This window comes from Canis lupus, chromosome 7 (assembly GCF_048164855.1).
Source record: "Canis lupus baileyi chromosome 7, mCanLup2.hap1, whole genome shotgun sequence".
NCBI lineage: Eukaryota > Metazoa > Chordata > Mammalia > Carnivora > Canidae > Canis > Canis lupus.
The window spans coordinates 66,794,543-66,816,767 of record NC_132844.1 but is presented as its reverse complement, the minus strand read 5'-3'; the positions used below and the strand labels follow the sequence as shown (position 1 = coordinate 66,816,767).

The following is a 22,225-nucleotide window of genomic DNA, read 5'->3' as shown; positions in this document are numbered from 1 at the left end:
GCCGGCTGCCTACATGTTCTTTCCAGAGATAGTTGGGAGGCAACAGCTGGAGGCTGGGAGCCCAGCTCTCGACACTGCACCTCAGGACGGAGAGTATTTTGCTTCAGGATTTACTAAACCTTGAACTGAATTCAAGCATCTTTGGGGGATTGAAAAACAGTGAATGTGAAACTTTCCCATTCATAAAACAGTCTCACCATCTTGGATCTCCGTTCATCCACTCAGTTTTTGGAAAATGTAGTTTCTGAGCTCAGTGTTTTTAAGTCCAGTGACGCCGTATTTTAAAATAAGCTCTGCTGTTTCCAAAAAGGCCTGGCTCTAACTTTTATCTCAGCACTTGGCTCCAGCCTCTGGCCAGCTGGCTTGCAGGCAGGTTCCCTCCTGGGGCTGCTGCACGGGGCGGCCAGGCCTGACAGGCTGGGCTCTGACCACTTGGGCTCTGGCAGGGGGTCCTGGGACCAGCCGGGCCTTCTCCGTGCCCCTTTTATCTCCATGACTGGGAGGTGGGTCATGGGGATGTGGGGCAAATGGACTGAGGATGCTTTGAGATCCTGGGGGCTGGGTCTGAAAGTTCCAACTTCACTCTGCTTCCCAGGGAAATGGAGAGATTCCCTCACTGCAGAGAAAAAGGCCTTGGATTTGTGGCAGTTGCCCCATCCAGCAGCGAATTGGGTTGACCCTGCTTTCAAAATATATCCAGAGGTGTCTGGGTGGCTCAGTTGGTTAGGTTGGTTAAGCGTCTGACTCTTGATCTCAGCTCAGGTCTTGATTTCAGGGTTGTGAGTTCAAGTCCTGTGTTGGGCTACATGCTGGGTGTGGCACCTGCTTAAAAAGAAAAAATGGGGGGCACCTGGGTGGCTCAGTCGGTTAACCAACTGCCTTTGGCTCAGGTCATGATCCCAGGGTTCTGTGATCAAGCCCCAAGTCTGGCCCCTTGCTCATTGGTGGTAGTGGTGGGGGGTGTCTGCTTCTTCCTCTCCCTCTGCCCCTCTTCCCAGCTCATGTTCTCTCTCTTCCTCTCTCTGGTCTCTCTCTCAAATTAAAAAAAAAAAAAAATCTAACCCCCCTACCCCCCAACGATATATATCCAGAGTTCTCTCACCATCACCTCCACCACTGTTTTCCTGGTCCAAACTATCTCTTCTTGTCTGAATTATCCTAACAGCCCCCTTCCTGGTCTCCTTGTTTCTGTGTTTGCCTTGTACAGTCTGCTATCCACAATGAAGGATCATGTCACCCTCCAAATGGCTTCCACCTCACTTACACTAAGAACCCAGATCCTTACGTGGCCTATAAGTTCTCCTTTCTGTTATTCCCGACCTTATCTTCTCTACTCTTCCCTCCACACAGGTCTAGCCACACAGGTTTCCTCACTGTTCCTTGTGTACACAAAATGTGTTCCTACCTCAGGGCCTTTGCATTCACTGTTCCCCCTCTTCACATTCTTCTTCTAAATCTTCTTCCTCATAAGGTCTCTTCCAATACCACCTCAGACAGGCCTCCCCCAAACACCTCATATAAAGTATGCTTCTCACCATTTTATCCATTCGCTCCGCTTTACTTTTCTTCATAGCACTTATTGTTACCAAACATTATATGGCATATGTTTTTTTCTCTTAGTTTTGTATTCTTTTTTTAAAATTTTTATTTATTTATGATAGTCACACAGAGAGAGAGAGAGGCAGAGACACAGGCAGAGGGAGAAGCAGGCTCCATGCACCGGGAGCCCGACGTGGGATTCGATCCCGGGTCTCCAGGATCGCGCCCTGGGCCAAAGGCAGGCGCTAAACCGCTGCGCCACCCAGGGATCCCTTAGTTTTGTATTCTTAGTGCCTAGCACAGTGTTTGGTGCATATTAGGTGCTCAAAAAATATTTTGGGATAAAAACAACGAATGCCTTATTTAGTTCAATAAAGCTATAGAAACTCTGAGTATCAATTTCCTCAGTTGTGAAAATGGGATAAAAAGGGATGGTTTGTTGGGAGAATATATGTTTATTTAGAAATTAAATAATTCAGTTTCAAAACTTTATTTATTTTTAAAAATATTTTATTTATTTATTTATTTATTCATGAGAGACACACAGAGACAGAGACAGAGACAGAGACACAGGCAGAGGGAGAAGCAGGCTTCATGCAGGGAGCCCGACGTGGGACTCGATCCCGGGTCTCCAGGATCACGCCCTGGGCCAAAGGCAGCGCTAAACCTCTGAGCCACCCGGGCTACCCTCAAAACTTTTTTTCAAAGATTTTATTTTTTTATTCAAGAGAGACACAGAGAAAGAGGCAGAGACATGGGCAGAAGCAGGCTCCCCGCAGGGAGCCCAATGTAGTACTCCATCTCAGGGTCCCGGGACCATGACCTGAGCCAAAGGCAGATGCTCAACCACTGAGCCACCGAGGAATCCCCAATTTCAAAACTTTTGGTTTTGAAATAGTTTCAGACACACAGAAAAGTTGCAAAAATAGTAAGGTAATTCCCATATACCCTTCACCAATAGTCTCTGTATGTGACCATTTTAGCACATTTCCCGTATCATTCTCTCTCTGAATAATAAATTTATTTTTGAGCAGATAATGTATAAAAATGGTACAAAAAAAGCAGTGGAATATAAATTTCCCTCCTTCTCTCCAGCCAACTGCTACCAGTTTCCCATATGTCCTGTCAGAAATATTTGGTGCATTTACAGCCATATATGAAAGCACATGTATTTATAGAGCATAAATTTTATCCACACACTTTTTTCTTCATGCAAAACATACTGGACTCACTGTTTTGTACCTAGCTTTTTTTTTTTTTTTTTTTTTTAAGATTTTATTTATTTGTTTAAGAGAGAGAATGAGTGGGAGGAGAGGCAGAGGGAAAGAATCTCAAGCAGATTCCCCACCAAGCGTGGAGCCCGTTGTACCCTATTCTGTGGCCCATGAGATCATGACCTAAACCGAAACCAAGAACCTGATGCTTGACTGAGCAAGCCAGCCAGGCGCCCCTGAACCTTGCTTTTTAAATTCAACAATATATTTTGAAGATCTTCACACCCGTCCACCTGTATCTTTCTCCTCATTTTCTTCACAACCACAGGGTGGGTCCTATATGGGCATATTTGAGCTTCTTTAACCAGGTCCCCGTTGATGGAAATTTCAATTGTTTCCAGTCTTTTGCTTCTATCAACAATGCTGTAATGAAATACTGTCGTATCGACATTTGGGGCATCACCTACAGGACAAATGACTAGCAGTGAAATTGCTGAGTAAAAAGCTCTTTCCTTTTTAATGTTGACAGATATCACCACATTGCTTTTCAGGAAAACTGTACCAATTCACGTTCTTACTCACAACATGTGAAAATGTTTTCCTACATCCTTTACAACACACCACACCATCAATAATTTTTTGTTCTAACAGTTGGAAAACTTAAAAATATCACATTGTAGTTTTTTTATTGCTTTTATTATAAATGAGGATAAAACTTTTTCACATGTTGAAAAGCCATTGATGCTTTTTTCCCATGAGCCACCTATTTATATAGTGCCAATTTTTCTAATGCATTGTTGCTTTTTCATTGATCTATGAGGAACTCATGATCTATGGAGGAAATGAACTTGTTTTCTGTGATATGAGAATATTTTTCACTGTTTGCCTTTTGGCTTGTCACTGGTGACCTTTATTTTTGTCACTCAGTTGTTTATTTTTTATTTATTTTTAAAGATTTATTTATTTGAGAGAGAGAGCACGAGTGGGAGGGGCATAACAGAAGGAGAGACTCTCAAGCAGATTCTACACTGAGCACAGAGTTAGATGTGAGGCTTGATTCCACCACCATGAGATCATGACCTGAGCTGAAACCAAGATTTTTTTTTTTTTTATTTTTTTTTATTTTTTTTTATTTTTTTTTTTTTTTACCAAGATTTTTTTTTTAAAGATTTTATTTATTTATCCATGAGAGACACACACACAAAGAGAGAGAGAGGCATAGACACAGGCAGAGCGAGAAGCAGGCTCCATGCAGGGAGCCTGATGTGGGACTCGATCCTGGGTTTCCAGGATCACGCCCTGGGCTGAAGGTGGTGCCAAACCACTGATCCACCAGGGCTGCCCTGAAACCAAGAGTTGATGCTTAACCGACTGTGCCACCTGGGAGGATCTTCAGTCATTTATTTTTTATTTGGAAACTTCTATATAGTTGAATGTGTCAAATTTTTTTTTTATGGCTTCTAATGATTTGTAATAAGCCTGAAATGGCTTACTTGCTCCAAGATTATTTTAAAAACTCTCCTGGGGCACTTAGGTGGCTCAGTTGGTTAAGCGGCTGCTTTCGGCTCAGGTCATGATCCCAGGGTCTTGGGATCGAGCCCGGCATTGGGCATTCTGATTAGCAGAGAAGAAAGAGCCTGCTTCTGCCTCCCTGTCCACTTACTTGTGCTCTCTCTCTGTCAAATAAATAAATAAAATCTTTTTTAAAGAGATTTTATTTGGGAAGCCTGCATGGCTCAGCAGTTTAGCACTACTTTGGCTGGGGCATGATCCTGGAGACCCAGGATCGAGTCCCATGTCAGGCTCCCTGCATGGAGCCTGCTTCTCCCTCTGCCTCTCTCTCTGTGTGTGTCTCTCACGAATAAATCAAAAAGATTTTATTGATTTATTCATGAGAGACACACAGAGAGAGACAGAGGCACAGGCAGAAGGAGAAGCAGGCTCCCTGCAGGGAGCCCGATGTGAGACTCGATTCCGGTTCCCAGGATCATGCCTTGAGCCAAAGGCAGACAAACACTCAACTGCTGAGCCACTCAGGTGTCCCATAAATAAAATCTTTTAAAAATTTTTTAATTAAAATAAAAAACTATCCCATGATTTCTTAAAAAAAAAAAAAAGATTTATTTACTTACTTGGAGAGAGAGAAGAGAGAGGAAGGACCAGATGGAGAAAGAGAGATCTCCAGCTGACTCCCCACTGAGTGTGGAGCAGGATTCAGGACTTGATCTCACCACCCTGAGATCGTGATCTGCCCTAAAACTATGAGTCAGATATTGAGCTGACTGAGCCACCCAGGTACTCCTATCCCATGATTTCTTTCTGCCTTTCATTTTCTTTTTTTAAGATTAATTGATTGGTTGGTTGGTTTTTTAGAGAGAGAGAGAAAGAGCATGCACATAAGCAGGGGAGGAAGAGAAGAGAGGAGGAGGAGGAGAAAAGCAGATTCTCTGCTGAGCGAGGAGCTGGGATGCGGGGCTTAGTTGAATGAGCAGAAATCAAGAGTCCCAAGTATCCTGCTGAGCCACCCAGGCACCCCATCCCATGATTTCTTACAGCATTTGTTCTAACATACACAAGAGTGTAGAGAGACTAGAATGAGCGGACAGTAACTTCATTAACTTCAACAGTAAGCAGAACAGGGCCAGGACTTTATTTCACATGCTCCACCTGTTCCCCCACCCTTCCATTATTGTGAAACAAATCCTAAACTTATAACTTTATGATCTTTTAATGTTGAAACTTCTGATCCATCTGGAATTATTTTATTATTTTAAAAAAGACTTCATTTATTTAATTTAAAAATACATTTCCTAAAAATTTTATTTATTTATTTATTATTTATTTATTTATTTATTTATTTATTTATTTATTTTAGAGAGAGAGCATGCACATGAGTGGGGAGTGCAGAGGGAGAGGGAGAGAAAGAATCTCAAGCAGGTTCCATGCTCAGCACAGAGCCCGATAAGAGGCTGGATCTCACAACCCCTGAGATCATGACCTGAGCCAAAATCAAGAGCTGGACACTAAACTGACTGAGCCACCCAGGCACCCGGGATTTTATTTATTTTTAAGCAATCTCTACACCCAATGTGGGACTCGAAATCACAACCCCAAGATCAAGAGTTGCATTCTCTTCTGACTGAGCCAGCGAGGCGCCCTCATCTGGAATTATTTTAGAGTTAGATCTCCAGCTTCACTTTTGCAGATAGCTAGCTCATTTTTCAAATCGTTTATTGAATAAGCCATCTTTTATCCACTGATTTAAAATGCCACTTTTATTTATTTATTTAATATTTTATTTATTCATGAGAGACAGAGAGAGAGAGCGAGAGAGGCAGAGACACAGGCAGAGGGAGAAGCAGGCTCCGTGCAGGGAGCCCAACATGGGACTCGATCCCATGTATCCAGGATCAGGCCCTGGGCTGAAGGCAGCGCTAAACTGCTGAGCCACCCGGACTGCACTGTAAAATGCCACTTTTAATATACATTAAATTCCCATATGTACTTGAGTCTGTTCCTGTCAATTCTGTTCCATTCATTCATCCCTGTATATTCATGCACTGGTATCACACTCTTTTTGGTTGTAGCCCTACAGTATATTTTGGTATTAAGTTAGACTATTTATCTAAAAGAAAATTTGGATGAAGGCCTCCCCTGATATTCCTTACCACCTGAGGGTGAGAACCTGAGGGAAGGCACGGTGTGCAGTTACTCCAGGATGGTTCATACACCCAGCTTTAGCCACAACTGTGCCCATCAACACTCTGGTTGGGACAAGGCATAGCAACATGCTGGCAACCGAAGACTCAGTTCCAGGTTCTGGCCTTGCCACTGAGAGCTGGGTGACCTTGAGCAACCTGTCTTCCCCTTCAGAGCTTCTGCTTAGAAAGACCTCCCTCTCATTCCCAGCACTCTCTAATTCTACGATTTTAGGGTGAGAGACCTGAGGAGGACCAGGCAAGATTATGAAAGGACAACCAGTGCTTGCTTCTACAGGAAGTCCCATAGATAACACAGGAGATTGGCTCGCTGGGGAACGGAAAGAGCGATTAAGCAAGAGACAAGACTGTTAACAGTGCCAGAACTCGTGGGCTCCTGGGGGCAGCGGTTGCCTCAGCGCCAAGTCCAGGAGGCCAGGACTGTGTGCACGACTGGGAGCCTTTGAGAGGTGGGAGCCACCTGGAGTCACAATGCTCTTTTTCTTTGGAGGGGTTGGGGTTGGGAGAAGGAGCAGTGGTCCCCATTTGGCTCCAAGGACGCAAAGATCTGAGCCCTTTTTTCTCAAGAATTTGGAGCTCTCTGCATGGTCCAGTGAGGGTGCTGGGGCAGGGGGCTGGGATAGATTGCCTACCATAAGTGGCCGTGTGATTTTGGGCAAGTCACCTGTTTTCTCAGGTGCCTGGTTTCTCTCTTCGAGTCTGTGAGAGGAAGAGAGAGGTAAGTAGACTAGAGCAAGGCACTAGGTAGTCTCTCAGACCCACCAACTTACAATTTGGGTTCTGTGACCATCACTATTACTGGTAGTTATTGAATGACGTGAATGGAGTGAGGAGAAGACCCAGTTCTTTGCCCGTTTGGAGAAAGAATGAAGGAATTGGGGGAAGCCCTAGGGTAGCCGTTCCCTACCCTGTTTTTCTTATAAGGCTCTCCACACCCTGACCCAAAGCCTATAGTGTCTGTTCCCCTAACCCAATGGCACAGTGGGGAGCTGATTCCTGTAGTTTCCTGGGAGCAAGATCGATTTGTTCTCAACTTTGGCTTCCAACTTTGTCTGGTTTCTCAGGTGAGGAATGTGGGGAAGAGAGGGGAGGGCTGAGGGTGCCAATGTATGTTCCTGGTCACCAGGGGCTTCTAATGGTTTAGGGTATGAAGTAGGGATGTTCCAGAGAGGGGAATGTGGCAGAGGATGGAGGAGTGCCCCTGCAGGCTGACTGTGAGGGGTGTTGTTCTGAGTGACTCCGAATGGGCAGGAACCTTCGTACATGCCAACAACCTGTGAAGAATGTCCTATCAGACCCGTGAGGGAGTGGTCAGTGGTGGGAGCTGGCTGAGGAGGGAGTGTGTGTGTGTGAGCACCCATGTACGCACAGGTAAGGAGTGACAGAGAATGTCCCCTACTATCTTTGGGTGGTCATGCTTGGCTGTGAAAGGGGTGCAGACTGTTTTTAGGGTGTGCTGTAAGGCCATGAGGGGGAGGGGAGGGCCAGAGGGAGAGAAAGAAGCAGGCTCCCCACTGAGCAGGGAGCCTGATATGGGGCTCGATCCTAGAACCCTGGGATCATGACCCAAGCTGGAGGCAGATGCTTAACCGACTTAGCCAGTCAGGTGCCCCCAGAATTTATTTTAGGATTCTAGTTTCCTTTACTTGTGGGAGTCCAGCAGACTCAGTGATGTGGCACCCATATCATTGTAAACTCTTCGCTTAGTGTTTCAGTTCTGGAAGCTTCTGCCCTGAGAATCTTATCTTGCTGCCTCCTGTATGTTGTCTCCAACGGAAGTACATGTGCACCTTGAGTTTCCAAGTGTTACACCTACAGGCAAAGCCGGCCCACTCTGCCCTGCTCCCGAAGCCCTTGTCCCACACACTCTCTGTCAGGTCCACACAGAGATGGTGGCATCTATGGTCCACACAGGGGCCTTCGGCCACCAAGGAGGTACCTCTCCAGGAAGTGGTCTGGGGGATCCTGGGGGGATCCTATTCTACTAAGCGTCATGGCTTGGGCAGGCCTCAGCATCTCAGAGCTTTTCTTGGCCTGCTCACAGGTCAACTAGGAATAAATTGTATCTGTACAGTACTCGGCTTTTATGAGGCTCAAATGGAATCCTCCCCCCCCCCCCCCCATTTGTAGCCTTTGCTGGTTCACGTGTGTAAATACTCCCCTGGTGGCTGATCCCATGCCACTGGAAGAAATGTGCACAATTGGCTTCTGCAAGCCCCTCAGACCCAGCTTTGCAGTTTTCACCTATGAGCTTTAAACTGCATCTGAAACAGACTTGACAGGCCTGAGAGAGAGCCATGGGGACAGCAAGACAGAGAGAAACAAATGCAGAGATAAACCACACAAGAAGAAAGAGAGAGAAAGGCTGGCGGAGAGAGAGAGAGGAGACACTTGACTTCTCTTTAAAGTCTGGGGAACTCTGCAGGCTGAGGAATGGCCTTATTCAAGTCCTATGCAGCCTGTGTCAGAGAACTTGCCCGAAGGGAGGCTGGACCAGTGGTGCCAGGACCCTAGAAGGAGCCCACCGTCCCTCCGTTCAGCCTGTCTGTGACCTTCCACCACAGCAGAGAAAGCCCAGAAGAATCTTCTTGTTCCTGCTGGCTCACACTGCTCATGTTTCTTTGTGCGTGCCGTTCACTGCTTCTAAATCCCACCTGCCTTCTTTAGAGCTTGGCTCCAGTCCCACGCCCTGCAGGAAGCTGCCTGCCCGTGGGCCCAGCAAGGCCCTCGCACCCAATGGAATTTTATGTACCCCTTGCTTATTCCCCCAGGGCAGGCCCAGACTGGATATCTTCCAGACTCCTTGGGGTCTCACCTAGACAAATCTTCATCCATCAAAATCCTAATCAATTGACTGACCCAAGACTTTCAGTGATAGTTGGGAAGACTCCAATTAATGAATTGGACAACCCGTACATGAGCACCTACTGTGTGCTAAGGAGCTGGGAACACTGTGGACCAAAGTGCACAGTGACATCCATAGGGGGAGCCCAGAGCATCACGGGGCCACAGTCCAGGGGGCATTGAACACTGCTTGAAGTGTGGAGATGGCTGCAGGGAAGGCTTCTCGGAGGAGGCAGTCTCTAAGGTGAGGGAGGAAGAGGCATCATTAGGTGGAGGATAAGAGAGTTGGGGAAGCTGGGCAAAGGGAGCAAAATGAGAAAGAATCTGATATTCTAGGAATGGAGGTGGTTCAGCAGACTTGACAGACCATGAGGGTGTGGGAGAGAGTGGGATGAAGCAGGGTGCAAGTCTGTAAGAGCTACTGATTCCCTGGTGCATGTGTCCAAGGAGCAGGGAAATGGTGTTTAGAAATTAAAAAAAAAAAAAAAAAGATTGTTGGAGGTCAGGTGAGATAGAGGGAGGAAGCAACCTCCAAGGTGAGATATGAGGAAATGAGCTGGAGAACTATCAGGAGAGACAGATGAGACAGCTAGATCCTGGACAACCGTGTGTCCGCACCCTCGACTCAAAACAGAACCTATCCTGCGTGGGGCTCTTTTCTATAATGGCCAAAAGATCTAACAGAGATGAGGACACATGGATAGCTTGGGGGAAAAGCATTCCAAGCAGAAGGAACAGAAAGGGCAAAGGCCTCATGCTGGAAGCCAGGAGGTGGGGGAGGCTCCCGAGGTTGGAGAAGCCAGCTGGGGTCCAGTTAGCTTCATCAGCTGTGGTGTGTTTTCTCCAAGAGCCGTGGGAGGGTTTTCAGCACAGTGACTGCTCAGCAGCCTGATGCCACCTCTCCATTCTTCGGTCCCCAGGCCAAAGCAGCATGGAGAGTGGACAGAGAGTGCCCCGAAAAGGCCGCAAGCTGGGCTCCAGCCGCCGGCGGCAGATGCGAGAACCAGCTGATGGCCAGGATGCCCCCATGGCTTCAGAGCCAGAGCCCTTGTCCTCAGAGGTGGCCGTGGAGCTGCAGCGTTTCTTTCAGGACTGTGGTGCCAAGGAGAGGGGCTTTGTCACCCGCGAGGACCTGGCGGTGAGTCCACATCCCTAGCTCACCCTCTGAATCCCTTTTCTGTAGCCTCCTGAGACTTCCTATCCCAGGAAAGCAGGGCAGGCCTGCTCTTTCCCCTTTCTCTCATCTAAAATTTGCTTTCAAAGAGGAACTCTCATGCACTGTTGGTGGGAATGTGAATTGGTGCAGCCACAGTGGCAGATGGTATAGAAGTTTCTCAAAAATTTTGAAATAGAAATAGCCTACAATCCAATAATTTCTCTATTGGGTATTTACCCAAATAAAATACTAATTCAAAAAGATATCTGCATCCCTATGTTCGTTACTTATAGTAGCCAAGATATGGAAGCAGCCTAGTGTCCCTTGATAAATGAATGAATAAGGAAGAAGTCACACACACACACACACACACACACACACACACACACACACCACCACACTGGAATATTACTCAGCCACAAAAAGAATGAGATCTTCTTATTTGTAACAACATGGATGGACCTAGAGGGTATCATGCTACACGAAATAAGTCAGACAGAGAAAGACAATACTCTATGATTTCACTTAGATGGAGAATCAAAAAACAAAACAAATGAACAAACAAAAAGCAGAAACAGACCCATAAATGCAGAGAACAAACTGGTGGTTGCCAGAGGGGAGGCAAGTGGAAGGACAGGTGAAATGGGTGAAGGGAAGAGGGGGATACAGACTTCTGGCTATGGAATGAATGAGTCACGGGGATGAAAGGTACAGCATGACGAATATAGTCAAGGGTATTGTAATAGTGCTGTATGGTGGTGGCTACACTTGTGCCAAACACAGTGTAATATATAGCCTTGTCCAATCATATGTTGTACATCTGGAACTAATGTAACATTATGTGCCAACTATACTTCAATTAAAAATTAATTAATTAGGGGTGCCTGGGTGGCTCAGTTGGTTAAGCCTCCAACTCTTGCTTTCAGCTCAGGTCATGATCTCTTGGTCATGAGATCGAGTTCCATGTCAGGCTCTGTGCTGACCATGCAGCCTGCATAAGTCTCTCTCTCCCTCTCTCTCTCTGCTCCCCCACTCTCTTCCCCTCCCTAAAAAACTCCAATTAATTAATTAATTAGTTAAACAAAATACAAAGATCAGTGGGCAAAAAGCATGGTTTGTATGCAAAGAAATGTTCTCTGTGCTAGTTGACAAGCACATGTATTTTCTGAAGCAAATAAATAAATATGATAAAATTTGTGCTCAGAAAAGGTGAGGAATTTGTTTATATTAATATGTAAATGGATGATCAGGCATTATGCATTCCCATCTTTCAGAAAGATTTGCACTTAACAAAGGAAAGGACCTCACACCAAAGAAGGAACTTGCAAGTGACATAATTTTAGGCCCATTGAGCAGAGAAGTTTATCCCGGGGAGCAGAGTCCTACAAACCATGTCAATGACTATAAATGTCAGTGACACATGAGATTGGCCATGGTTGTGTGTCCCACCCAGGAAGGAGTCTTAGGCTCTGGCCTAGACCAATGTTGACTGATATTTGGTTTTTCCTCATTCTCTGCAGAGCGGCCTATGTGGCTTGCTGGAATCTCACTGGGCCTACTGTCTCCTCTGGATACTTTTCCATGCTCCAGACCTTTTCCTGCCCCTGTCAAAACTGACTTTGCCTGTGTTCTATCCTCAGGGCCATAACAAAGTACATGCAAACGGCTGATACTGAAATTGAATTTTCAGGGGCGCTTGACTGGCTCAGTCAGTAGAGCATGTGACTCTTGATCTCAGGGGTCATGAGTTCAAGTCCAACGTTGGGCATAGAGATTACTGAAAGAAAGAAAGAAAGAAAGAAAGAAAGAAAGAAAGAAAGAAAGAAAGAAAGAAAGAAAGAAAAACTTTCTCAGGGTAGCCTTTACCAACTCCCTCAAATAAGTCAGTTTCTCTCTCTCTCTCTCTCTCTCTCTCTCTGTCATGAATAAATAAATAAAATCTTTTTTTAAAATTTTTATTTATTTATGATAGTCACACAGAGAGAGAGAGAGAGCCAGAGACATAGGCAGAGGGAGAAGCAGGCTCCATGCACTGGGAGCCCGATGTGGGATTCGATCCCGGGTCTCCAGGATCGCGCCCTGGGCCAAAGGCAGGCGCTAAACCGCTGTACCACCCAGGGATCCCTAAATAAATAAAATCTTTTAAAAAATCAAGCAAATAAAAAACAGCACTCATCAAAGTTCTTATCTAGTTAATTATTATTACTAATTAATGAAGGAACCACTAAGATGTTATGATTGGCTCAAAAGCACATGAGAAGCCAGTATACAGTATTTAAAGGCAATTTGACAGGAGAGTGTTAGGATAAGATTGCTGAGTTCAATTTTTAAAATGGCTGATGTCCAACAGGCTGTAAATCTTTGGGGTTAGTTGTTCTACAAGACAAAAATTATTTTCATCTCTCCCGGGCAAAAATCTGCAAGTTAACAAGTAACTGCAGCAAGTCTGGGACTTTTTAATTAAAGATAAACAATGAGATGGACTGAGTACATTCCTCTAGTCTAGACAATGCTTGAAGGGACGTGTTCTCTACCTTTTGGCCTGGTTTCCAAGTTTCCAGTTATTCAGATAATTTTCTGTGATGATAAATAATCTCCCAAGTCTATTCCCAATATAAAAAAAACTCTCATTAGGTTGCCACCTATTCCCATCCATGCAGCCAGGGTATTAATGACACATGGGCATGGGTTTGCTCTGCAAATATACACTTTGAAAATATTAAGCCATTTTCGCTTCTGTCCAGATGTTTTCACACAGAACCTGAGATTTAAAACCTCTTATTTGCTCTTCTACCTAGAGTGAATCTCTGTCCCAGTTTGCCAGGGGCTGGAAGGATGCCTGGGATGTGGGACTTCCAGTGTCAAAACTGGGAATGTCTGGCGCAGCCTGGGTCAAGCTGGCCACCCAATTTCTATGCTCAGGCCAGGAAACTAAACCCAGGACTTTTTTTACCAGCTGTCACCCGCAGCCCCTATAAGTGCAAGGAGTTTCCTTTCTTGAAATTCCCAATTTTTCTAAGGTCCCTCTCCAGCCCAGAAGTGGCTTTCCTTATCAACTGGTTCCAGGCCAGGTTGCTGGGAGGATTTTGCAAATATGATTCCATGGCTGTTCCTTACAGTAGACTTGTCACATATGATTGAGAATTAGTCTCCAACATGACAATCTTTTTTTTTTTTTTTTAAGATTTAATTTGTTGGGCAGCCCCGGTGGCTCAGCAGTTTAGTGCTACCTCAGCCCAGGGCATGATCCTGGAGACCCCGGATCGAATCCCATGTCGGGCTCCCTGCGTGGGGCCTGTTTCTTCCTCTGCCTGTGTCTCTGCCTCTTTCTCTCTCTCTCTCTCTCTCTCCCTGCGTCTTTCATGAGTAAATAAATAAAATCTTAAAAAAAAAAAGATTTCTTAAAAAAAAGATTTAATTTGTTTATTTGACAGACACAGAGAGACACAACACAGCCATGAGTAATAGCAGGCAGAGGGAGAAGCAGACTCCCCACAGAGCAGAGAGCCCAATGTGGGGCTCAATCCCAGGACCCTGACCTGAGCCGAAGGCAGATGCTTAACTGACTGAGTCACCCATGTGCCCCCAACATGACACGCTCATTACACAATTGATTCATCCAACTACATCCCAGCAAAAAAGGAGGACAAATTCTTATTGAATCCATGTAAATAACTATATTGCCATGGAAAGTAAGGAGGTTCAGTAAAAGTATCAGTTTCTGAATCAGGAGGGGGGTCAATGAGATTCAAATAATATTTAAAATGTTTAATTTTGGGGGCACCTGGGTGGCTCTGTGGTTGAGTGTCTGCCTTTGGCCCAGGTCGTGATCCCAGAGTCCTGGGATCGAGTCCTGCACCAGGATCCCCACAGGGAGCCTGCTTCTCCCTCTGCCTGTGTCTCTGCCTTTCTCTCTGTGTCTCTCATGACACAGAGAGAAATAAATAAATAAATAAATAAATAAATAAATAAATAAATAAAATCTTAAAAAGGAAAGTTTAATTTCAGTTTACAGAAGCTGCAATCTACTAAACTGAAAGTTAGACATGGCTCAAGAAGACAAAAATCTTCCTCATAAATCCATAAAGATAGAATAAAAAATAATACCAACTATATTCCCAACAAATAACCACACCTCCATTCCCTTGAACCATTCATTCAGTTCTACATCATTAATTCCTGATCTGCTGGATCTTGAGTGAGCTGGCTGCTTCTGGACTCAAGAGTCTTAGAAATTATCAGGCTGCCAGCTTGGCTCGCTAATGTCAGCTCAGAATCTTTGTATCCATGTGAAGCATCAGTAGTTCAGAGAACCTGGTACAATCCTTTTCCATGAGGCTTCGGGTCTGTACTTTGTGGCTCATGGCTTTTAACTGAGGTTTCAGGCCAGGGTAGGAAAACAGAAACATTTTTGGTAATGAGACTGAAAAGCTGTGGTTACTTATTACAGTAACTATTAATATCAGAGTGGAAGATGCTAAAATTCTCTGTTGGGATACAGCACGTAACTATTTTGTAGGGTTTGATCAGTGTTTCCTCTGAAGATAAGCACTTATCAAAGATCGGCAAAGGCACTGAGAAATCTCCAGGGCCTTCCTATAAAGCATGCAATTTCTGAAGTCTTTATATGAATTGCATTCTACCTACATAAACTTAGCCTAGGAAAGCCTGAACATCTCTTCTGATTTGATGGTTCTTCCCATGATGTTCTTTTTTTTCAACCCAAACCATATATATACATATACATTTTATTTTTATTTTTAAATTTTATTTAAATTCATTTCATTAACATATAAAGCATTATTGGTTTCAGAGGTAGAGACCAGTGATTCATCAGTCTCATATAATACCCAGTGCTCATCCCATCACATGCCCTCCTTAATGCCCGTTACCCAGTTACCCCATTCCACCACCCCCTTCTCCTCCAGAGACCCTCATTTTGTTTCCTATGATTAAGAGTCCCCCACCAAAAAAACAATGAGTCCCTTATGGTTTGTCTCCCTCTCTGATTTTGTCTTTTATTTTTTCCTCTCTTCCCTTATGATCCTCTGTTTTGTTTCTTTGATTCTACATATGAGTGAGATCATATAATTGTCTTTCTCTGATTGACTTATTTTGCTCAGCGTAATATCCTCTGGTTCCATCTGTATCATTGCAAATGGCAAGATTTGGGGTGTTTTGATGGCTGAGTAGTATCCCACTGTATACATATATATATACCACATCTTCTTTATCCATTCATCTGTCTGTCAATGGACATCTGGGCTCTTTCCATAGTTTGGCTATTGTGGGCATTGCTGCTATAAACATTGGGGTGCAGGTGCCCCTTCAGGTCACTACATTTGTATCTTCGGGGTAAATACCCAGTAGTGCAATTGCTGAGTGGTAGGGTAGCTCTATTTTCAACTTTGTGGGGGACCTCATAGAGAGGCTACACCAGCTTGTGTTCCCACCAAGGAGGGAATGTAAGAGGGCTCCCCTTTCTCCGCATCATTGACAACATCTGTCATTTCCTGACTTGTTCATTTTAGCCATTGTTCCTGGTGTGAGGTGGTATCTCACTGCGGTTTTGATTTGTATTTCCCTGATGCCAAGTGATATTGAGCATTTTCTCATGTCTGTTGGCTATTTGTACGTCTTCTTTAGAGAAATATCTATTTGTGTCTTCTGTTCATTTCTTGATTGGATTATTTGTTCTTTGGGTGTTGAGTTTTGATAAGTTCTGTATAGATTCTGGATACTATCCTTTATCTGATATGTCCTTTGCAAACATCTTCTCCCGTTCTATCAGTTGTCTTTTGGTTTTGTCGACTGTTTCCTTTGTTGTGCAAAAGCTTTTTATCTTGATGAAGTCCCAGTAGTTCATTTTTGCCTTTGTTTCCCTTGCCTTTGGAGATGTGTCTAGTAAGAAGCTGCTGTGGCCGATGCCCCAAAAGGTTGCTACCTGTGTTGTCCTCTAGGATTTTGATGGATTCTTGTCTCACATCAATGTCTTTCATCCATTTTGAGTCTATTTTTGTGTTTGATGTAAGGAAATGGTCCAGTTTCACTCTCCTGCATGTGGTTGTCCAATTTTCCCAACACCATTTGTTGAAAAGACTGTCTTTTTTCCATTGGATATTCTTTCCTGCTTTGTTGAAGACTGGTTGACCACAGAGTTGAGGGTCCATTTCTAGGTTCTCTATTCTGTTCCATTGATCTATGTGTCTGTTTTGTGCCAATACCATGCTGTCTTGATGATTACAGCTTTGTAATAGAGCTTGAAGCCTGGAATTGTGATGCCACCAGTTTGAGTTTTCTTTTTCAACATTCCTTTTCTTTCTTTCTTTTTTTTTTTTTCAACATTCCTTTGGCTATTCGGGGTCTTTACTGGTTCCATTCAAGTTTTAGGATTATTTGTTCCAACTCTAAGAAAAAAGTTGATGGTATTTTTTTAAAGATTTTATTTATTTATTCATGAGAATACACAGAGAGGAGAGAGAGGCAGAGACACAACACAGGCAGAGAGAGAAGCAGGCTCCATGCAGGGAGCCGGACGTGGGACTTGATCCTGGGGGTTACCCTGGGCTGCAGACGGGGCTAAACCGCTGTGCCACCTGGGCTGCCCAAATTGATGGTATTTTGATAGAGATTGCATTGAATGTATAAATTGCTCTAGGTAGCATAGACATTTTAACAATATTTATTTTTCCAATCTATAAGCATGGAACATTTTTCCCTTTCTTTGTGTCTTCCTCAGTTTCTTTCATGAGTGTTCTCTAGTTTTCTGAGTATAGATCCCTTACCTCTTTGGTGAAGTTTATTCCTAGATATCTTATAGTTTGGGGTGCAAATATAAATGGAATCGACTCCTTAATTTCTCTTTCTTTGGTCTCATTGTTAATGTATAGGAATGCAACTGATTTCTGTACATTGATTTTATATCCTGCCACTTTGCTGAATTCCCGTATGAGTTCTAGAAATTTTGGGGTGGAGTCTTTTGGGTATTCCATATAAAGTATCACGTCATCTACACAGAATGAGAGTTTGACTTCTTCTTCTTTTTTTTGTTTTAATTTTTATTTATTCATGATAGGCACACAGTGAGAGAGACAGAGGCAGAGACACAGGCAGAGGGAGAAGCAGGCTCCATGCACCGGGAGCCTGACGTGGGATTCGATCCCTGATCTCCAGGATCGCGCCCTGGGCCAAAGGCAGGCGCCAAACTGCTGCGCCACCCAGGGATCCCAGTTTGACTTCTTCTTTACCCATCCAGATGCCTTTTGTTTCTTTTTGTTGTCTGATTGCTGAGGCTAGGACTTCCAATACTATGTTGAACTACAGGGGTGAAAGTGGACATTTCTGCTGTGTTCCTGATCTTAGGGGAAAAGCTCTGTTTTCATATATATATATATGAAATATATATATATATATATAAATCATATATATATGATATATATATATCATACACATGGATACTTTTTCAAAAGTTTAACCTCCATCCTCCTAACCCAAGTCATATGTAATATCAGATTTTTTTTTTTACAGGTTAAACCCTCAGTTTTTATTTTCATCTACATGAAACAGATATTGTTAAGATTTCTCTTTATTGATATAATCAGCTCACTATCTTTTAGGAGCAAGTGTTAAACATAACTGTTTTATTTGTATTAATTAACCTTAATGAACTTTATTTTTTTTAAGATTTTATTTATTTATTTATGATAGACACAGAGAGAGAGAGACACACACACACAGAAACACAGGCAGAGGGAGAAGCAGGCTCCATGCAGGGAGCCCCATGCGGCACTCGATCCCAGAACTCCAGGATCACGCCCCGGCCAAAGGCAGGCGCTAAACCACTGAGCCACCCAGGGATCCCACCTTAATGAACTTTAAAAATACTTCATAAGTTATTCGTATTGTCCAAAAGGACATTAGAAATATTTCAGTATCAAGGATTTGAAGCAAGAATTTCTTTATGATTTTTGAAAATTATTTTTTCAGGTATTTTTAAATTGAGTCATAACTGACATTATATTAGTTTCAGGTATATAATGTGATGATTTGATATCTATATATGTTACAAAATGATCACCACAATAAGTCTAGTTAACAGCCATCACCATACAGTTACAACATTTTTTTTCTTGTGATGAGAACTTTCAAGATCTACTCTCCTAGCTACTTTCAAAGATGCAGTTCAGTATTATTAACTATTGTCACCATGATGTGACAATATTATATCCCCATGATTTATTCATTTTATAACTGGAAGTTGTACTTTCTTTGACCCTTCCTCCTGCAACCCCTGCCTCAGGCAACCACCAATCTGTTCTCTGTATTCATGAGCTCAGTTTTTAGGTCTGTTGGTTAGTTGGTTGGTTTTAGATTCCACATATAAGTGAACTCATTCAGTATTTATCTTTTTCTGTCTGACATAATTCATTTAGCATAGTGCCCCTCAAGTTCCATCCCTGTTGTTGCAAATTGCAAGATTTCATTCTTTTATATGGCTGAATAATGTTCCATTGTATATATATCCCATGTATTTATTTGTTCTTCCATCCATGAGCATTTAGGTTGTTTCTGCCTTAGCTACTGTAACTAATGCTGCAATGAATGTGGGAGTACAGACATCTTTTCATATTACTGCTTTGTGCTATCTTCAGGTAAATAGCTAGAAGTAGGATTGCTGGATCCTAGGGTAGTTTTATTTTGAATTTTTTTTAGCAACCACCATACTGTTTTCCACAGGGACTGCATCAATTTACATTCTCACCAACAGTGCACGAGGGTTCCCTTTTCTCTACATTCTTGCCAACGCTTGTTATTTCTTGCCTATCCTGCTCTTATGATAGTGGTGAAGTATTTAATAAAGACAGAGAACGATATCCTAAAATTTTTTCCCCTAAATTTAGGATCTTATATTGGGAGGGCAAAGTCAGAAGAACTATCGGAGAAGATTTTGGCCACTGGATTAAGATAGGATCATAGGAGCCTGAGAAATAGTACTTCGTTACCTATTTAATCAAAGTGACAATAAAATAAAATATTTTGAGATAAACATAGAAGAAGGTAATATGACTACAAGGATACTTAGCTCTTTCATAAAAGAGATGCCTTAGATGTTTTATAAATGAAAATATGATCAAGTCAAAACAGAGAAGTTTATTCTGTTGACATATGGAATAATTTATCTTGACAATTTACACAGAAGATAAATAGTAGCTACTTTTTAACTCCTGCTAAGAGCTCTACAACCAGTTCATCATTTTAATGGAGATAGAGCTGAATTCTAGTTTTTGCATTAATATAACATGTGGCATATAACATATAACAATTTTTAAAAATTATTTATTTTAAACCCATCAAAACAGAGACAAATTTGTCACTTGGCAAAAACACATTTCATAGCTTATTTATTATAAATCAAGGCAACTAAAATTCCCTTTCAGCAAATTCTTCACGTTTGTATTTTCATCTCTTTTCATGTTCTGAAACAATCAGACACTTAAGACAAAACCACTCCCTTATTCCTTAGAAAATCAAAACGTATCCTGTTTTCCTTGCAGACACAGCTGTATCTCTGCCACCGTTGGTCCTAGTAGAGGCTCAAACATCCGTAGTGATTATAACTTTTAACCAAAATAACTAACTTCTATTTCACAGAAAGAGCTGGGATGCAAATAATGGAGCACTATCTGTGTTATTTAAGCATTTTAGTAGATTTAGCAAAGTTCACAGACACGACACATTTTACAGTCACACATATCTCTTGCACAAGTTTTTAAAAATTTGTCATGAAAGGGGGGCTTGGGTGGCTCAGTTGGTTAAGCGTCTGCCTTCGCTCTGGTCATGATCCCAGGGTCCTAGGATCAAGCCCTGCATCAAGCCCTGCATCGGGATCCCTGCTCAGCAGGGAGTCTGCTTTTCCTTCTCCCTCTGCCCCTCCCCCTGTTCCTGTTCTCTCTCTCTCTCAAACAAATAATTAAAAAATCTTCAGAAAATTGTAAAAAAATATACATAACATGAAATCTGCTACTTTAAGCATTTTTATGTTTAGAGTGCAGTGGCATTGGGTGCATTTCACAATTGGTGCAACCATCACCACCACCCATTTCCAGACCTTCCCCAACTGAAACTGTGTCCCAGAGTTCCCATTCCCATTCTCCTTTCTCTTCATCCCTTGGAATCCCCCACTCTCCTTTCTATGAATTTGACCACTCTAGGTCCCTCATATAAGTGAGAAAATATAGTATTTGTCTTTTGTGACCCACCTCTTTCACTCAGCATGATGTCCCTAATGCTCATTCATGCCATAGCAGGTGTCAGAATTTCCTTCCCTTTTAAGGCTGACCAATATTCCACTGTATGCATAGACCACATTTTGTCTTTCTGTTCATCCCTCAGTGGATATTTGAGTTGCTTCCATCCTGTGGCTATTGTGAATAGCACTGCTATGAACTTGGGTGTAAAAATATCTACTTGAGTCTTGAGTTTCTGCTTGGCCTTGCACAACTATTTAAAGTGGCAAGAATGGGGGCACATGAGTGGCTCAGAAGGTTAAGCATTGGACTCTGGTCATGATCTCAGGGTTGTGAAATTGAGCCCCAGGTCAGGCTCTGTGTTCAGTGAGGAGTCTGCTTGGGATTCTTTCTCTCCCTCTGCCCCCACCCCCACCTGCTCTTTCTCTCTCTCTCAAATAAAGAAATAAATCTTAAAAAAAAAGTAAAGTGGCAAAAATGAATTCACTCATTAACATAACCCAAAGTTATAGCTGCCCTCTTGCATGTAAAAATAAAAAGTAAAAGGACATAAACTTAAAATTATGCTTAGCAATCAATATTTCAGTTTTTCTCAGAAACTATCCCCGTAGCCAAAAATTATTTATTAATTATTATTAATTCACATTTTTGAAGTTACCTAAGGATTTTGGGACTGTGTAATGAGTCAACTTAGTTGAACACAAATTTACTTTTTTTTTTTTTTTTTTTACATTTTTCTTATCTTAAACATTATGTAAGGGATCCCTGGGTGGCACAGCGGTTTAGCGCCTGCCTTTGGCCCAGGGCGCAATCCTGGAGACCCGGGATCGAGTCCCACGTCGGGCTCCCGGTGCATGGAGCCTGCTTCTCCCTCTGCCTATGTCTCTGCCTCTCTCTCTCTCTCTCTCTGTGTGACTATCATAAATAAATAAATTTTTAAAAATTATAAAAAAATTTAAACATTATGTAAGGATAATGTTGACTTATTTGGTCAGTAAGACAAAATCAGAAGTATAAGAAATTAATATTAACTAGTTTCTTCACATAAAACAAATCTAGATCTTATAAAAAGTAGAATGTTTAATTGTATTATACTTAATATAAAGCAAACACTGATAGCCATTATTTGCATTTTATAAACAAAATTACTAAACCAGTCTAATTTACCCAAAGATTTACATTAATTACGTTAACCTGGCTCCTTAAAAGCTTTCTGAGCTAGCAATTTCTTGTAAGAGGGATTTTTTTTTTTAAGTCTAGCACATTTAGGGGTTCCTGGGTGGCTCAGTCGGTTAAGCGTCTGCCTTTGGCCCAGGTCATGATCTCAGGGTTCTGGGATTGAGCCCCTTGTTGTTGGGCTCTGCACTCAGCAGGGAGTCTGCTTCTCCCTCTGCCCTTCCCCCTGCTCGTGCTCTCTCTCTCTCTCTTTGTTAATAAAATCTTTTTAAAAAATATTTATTTATTTTATTTATTTATGATAGACATAGAGAGAGAGAGAGAGAGAGA

At 42.7% G+C, this 22,225-nt stretch overlaps 1 protein-coding gene across 3 annotated transcripts in view; it reads left to right on the top strand.

The window, feature by feature from the left end:
• Window positions 1-6,777: 6,777 nt before the first annotated feature.
• RAB44 (RAB44, member RAS oncogene family) overlaps window positions 6,778-22,225 on the top strand; it is a 35,984-nt gene continuing 20,536 nt past the window's right edge. For 2 of the 3 annotated variants that reach the window (XM_072833242.1, XM_072833240.1), the window contains exons 1-2: window positions 6,778-6,921; window positions 10,237-10,454. In XM_072833242.1, the coding sequence (XP_072689343.1) occupies window positions 10,248-10,454 (207 nt within the window). In that variant the 5' untranslated portion in view covers window positions 6,778-6,921; window positions 10,237-10,247. Of the gene's footprint in view, window positions 6,922-8,744; window positions 9,561-10,236; window positions 10,455-22,225 lie in introns of those variants that run through there. The other variant, XM_072833241.1, reaches the window with a different exon arrangement.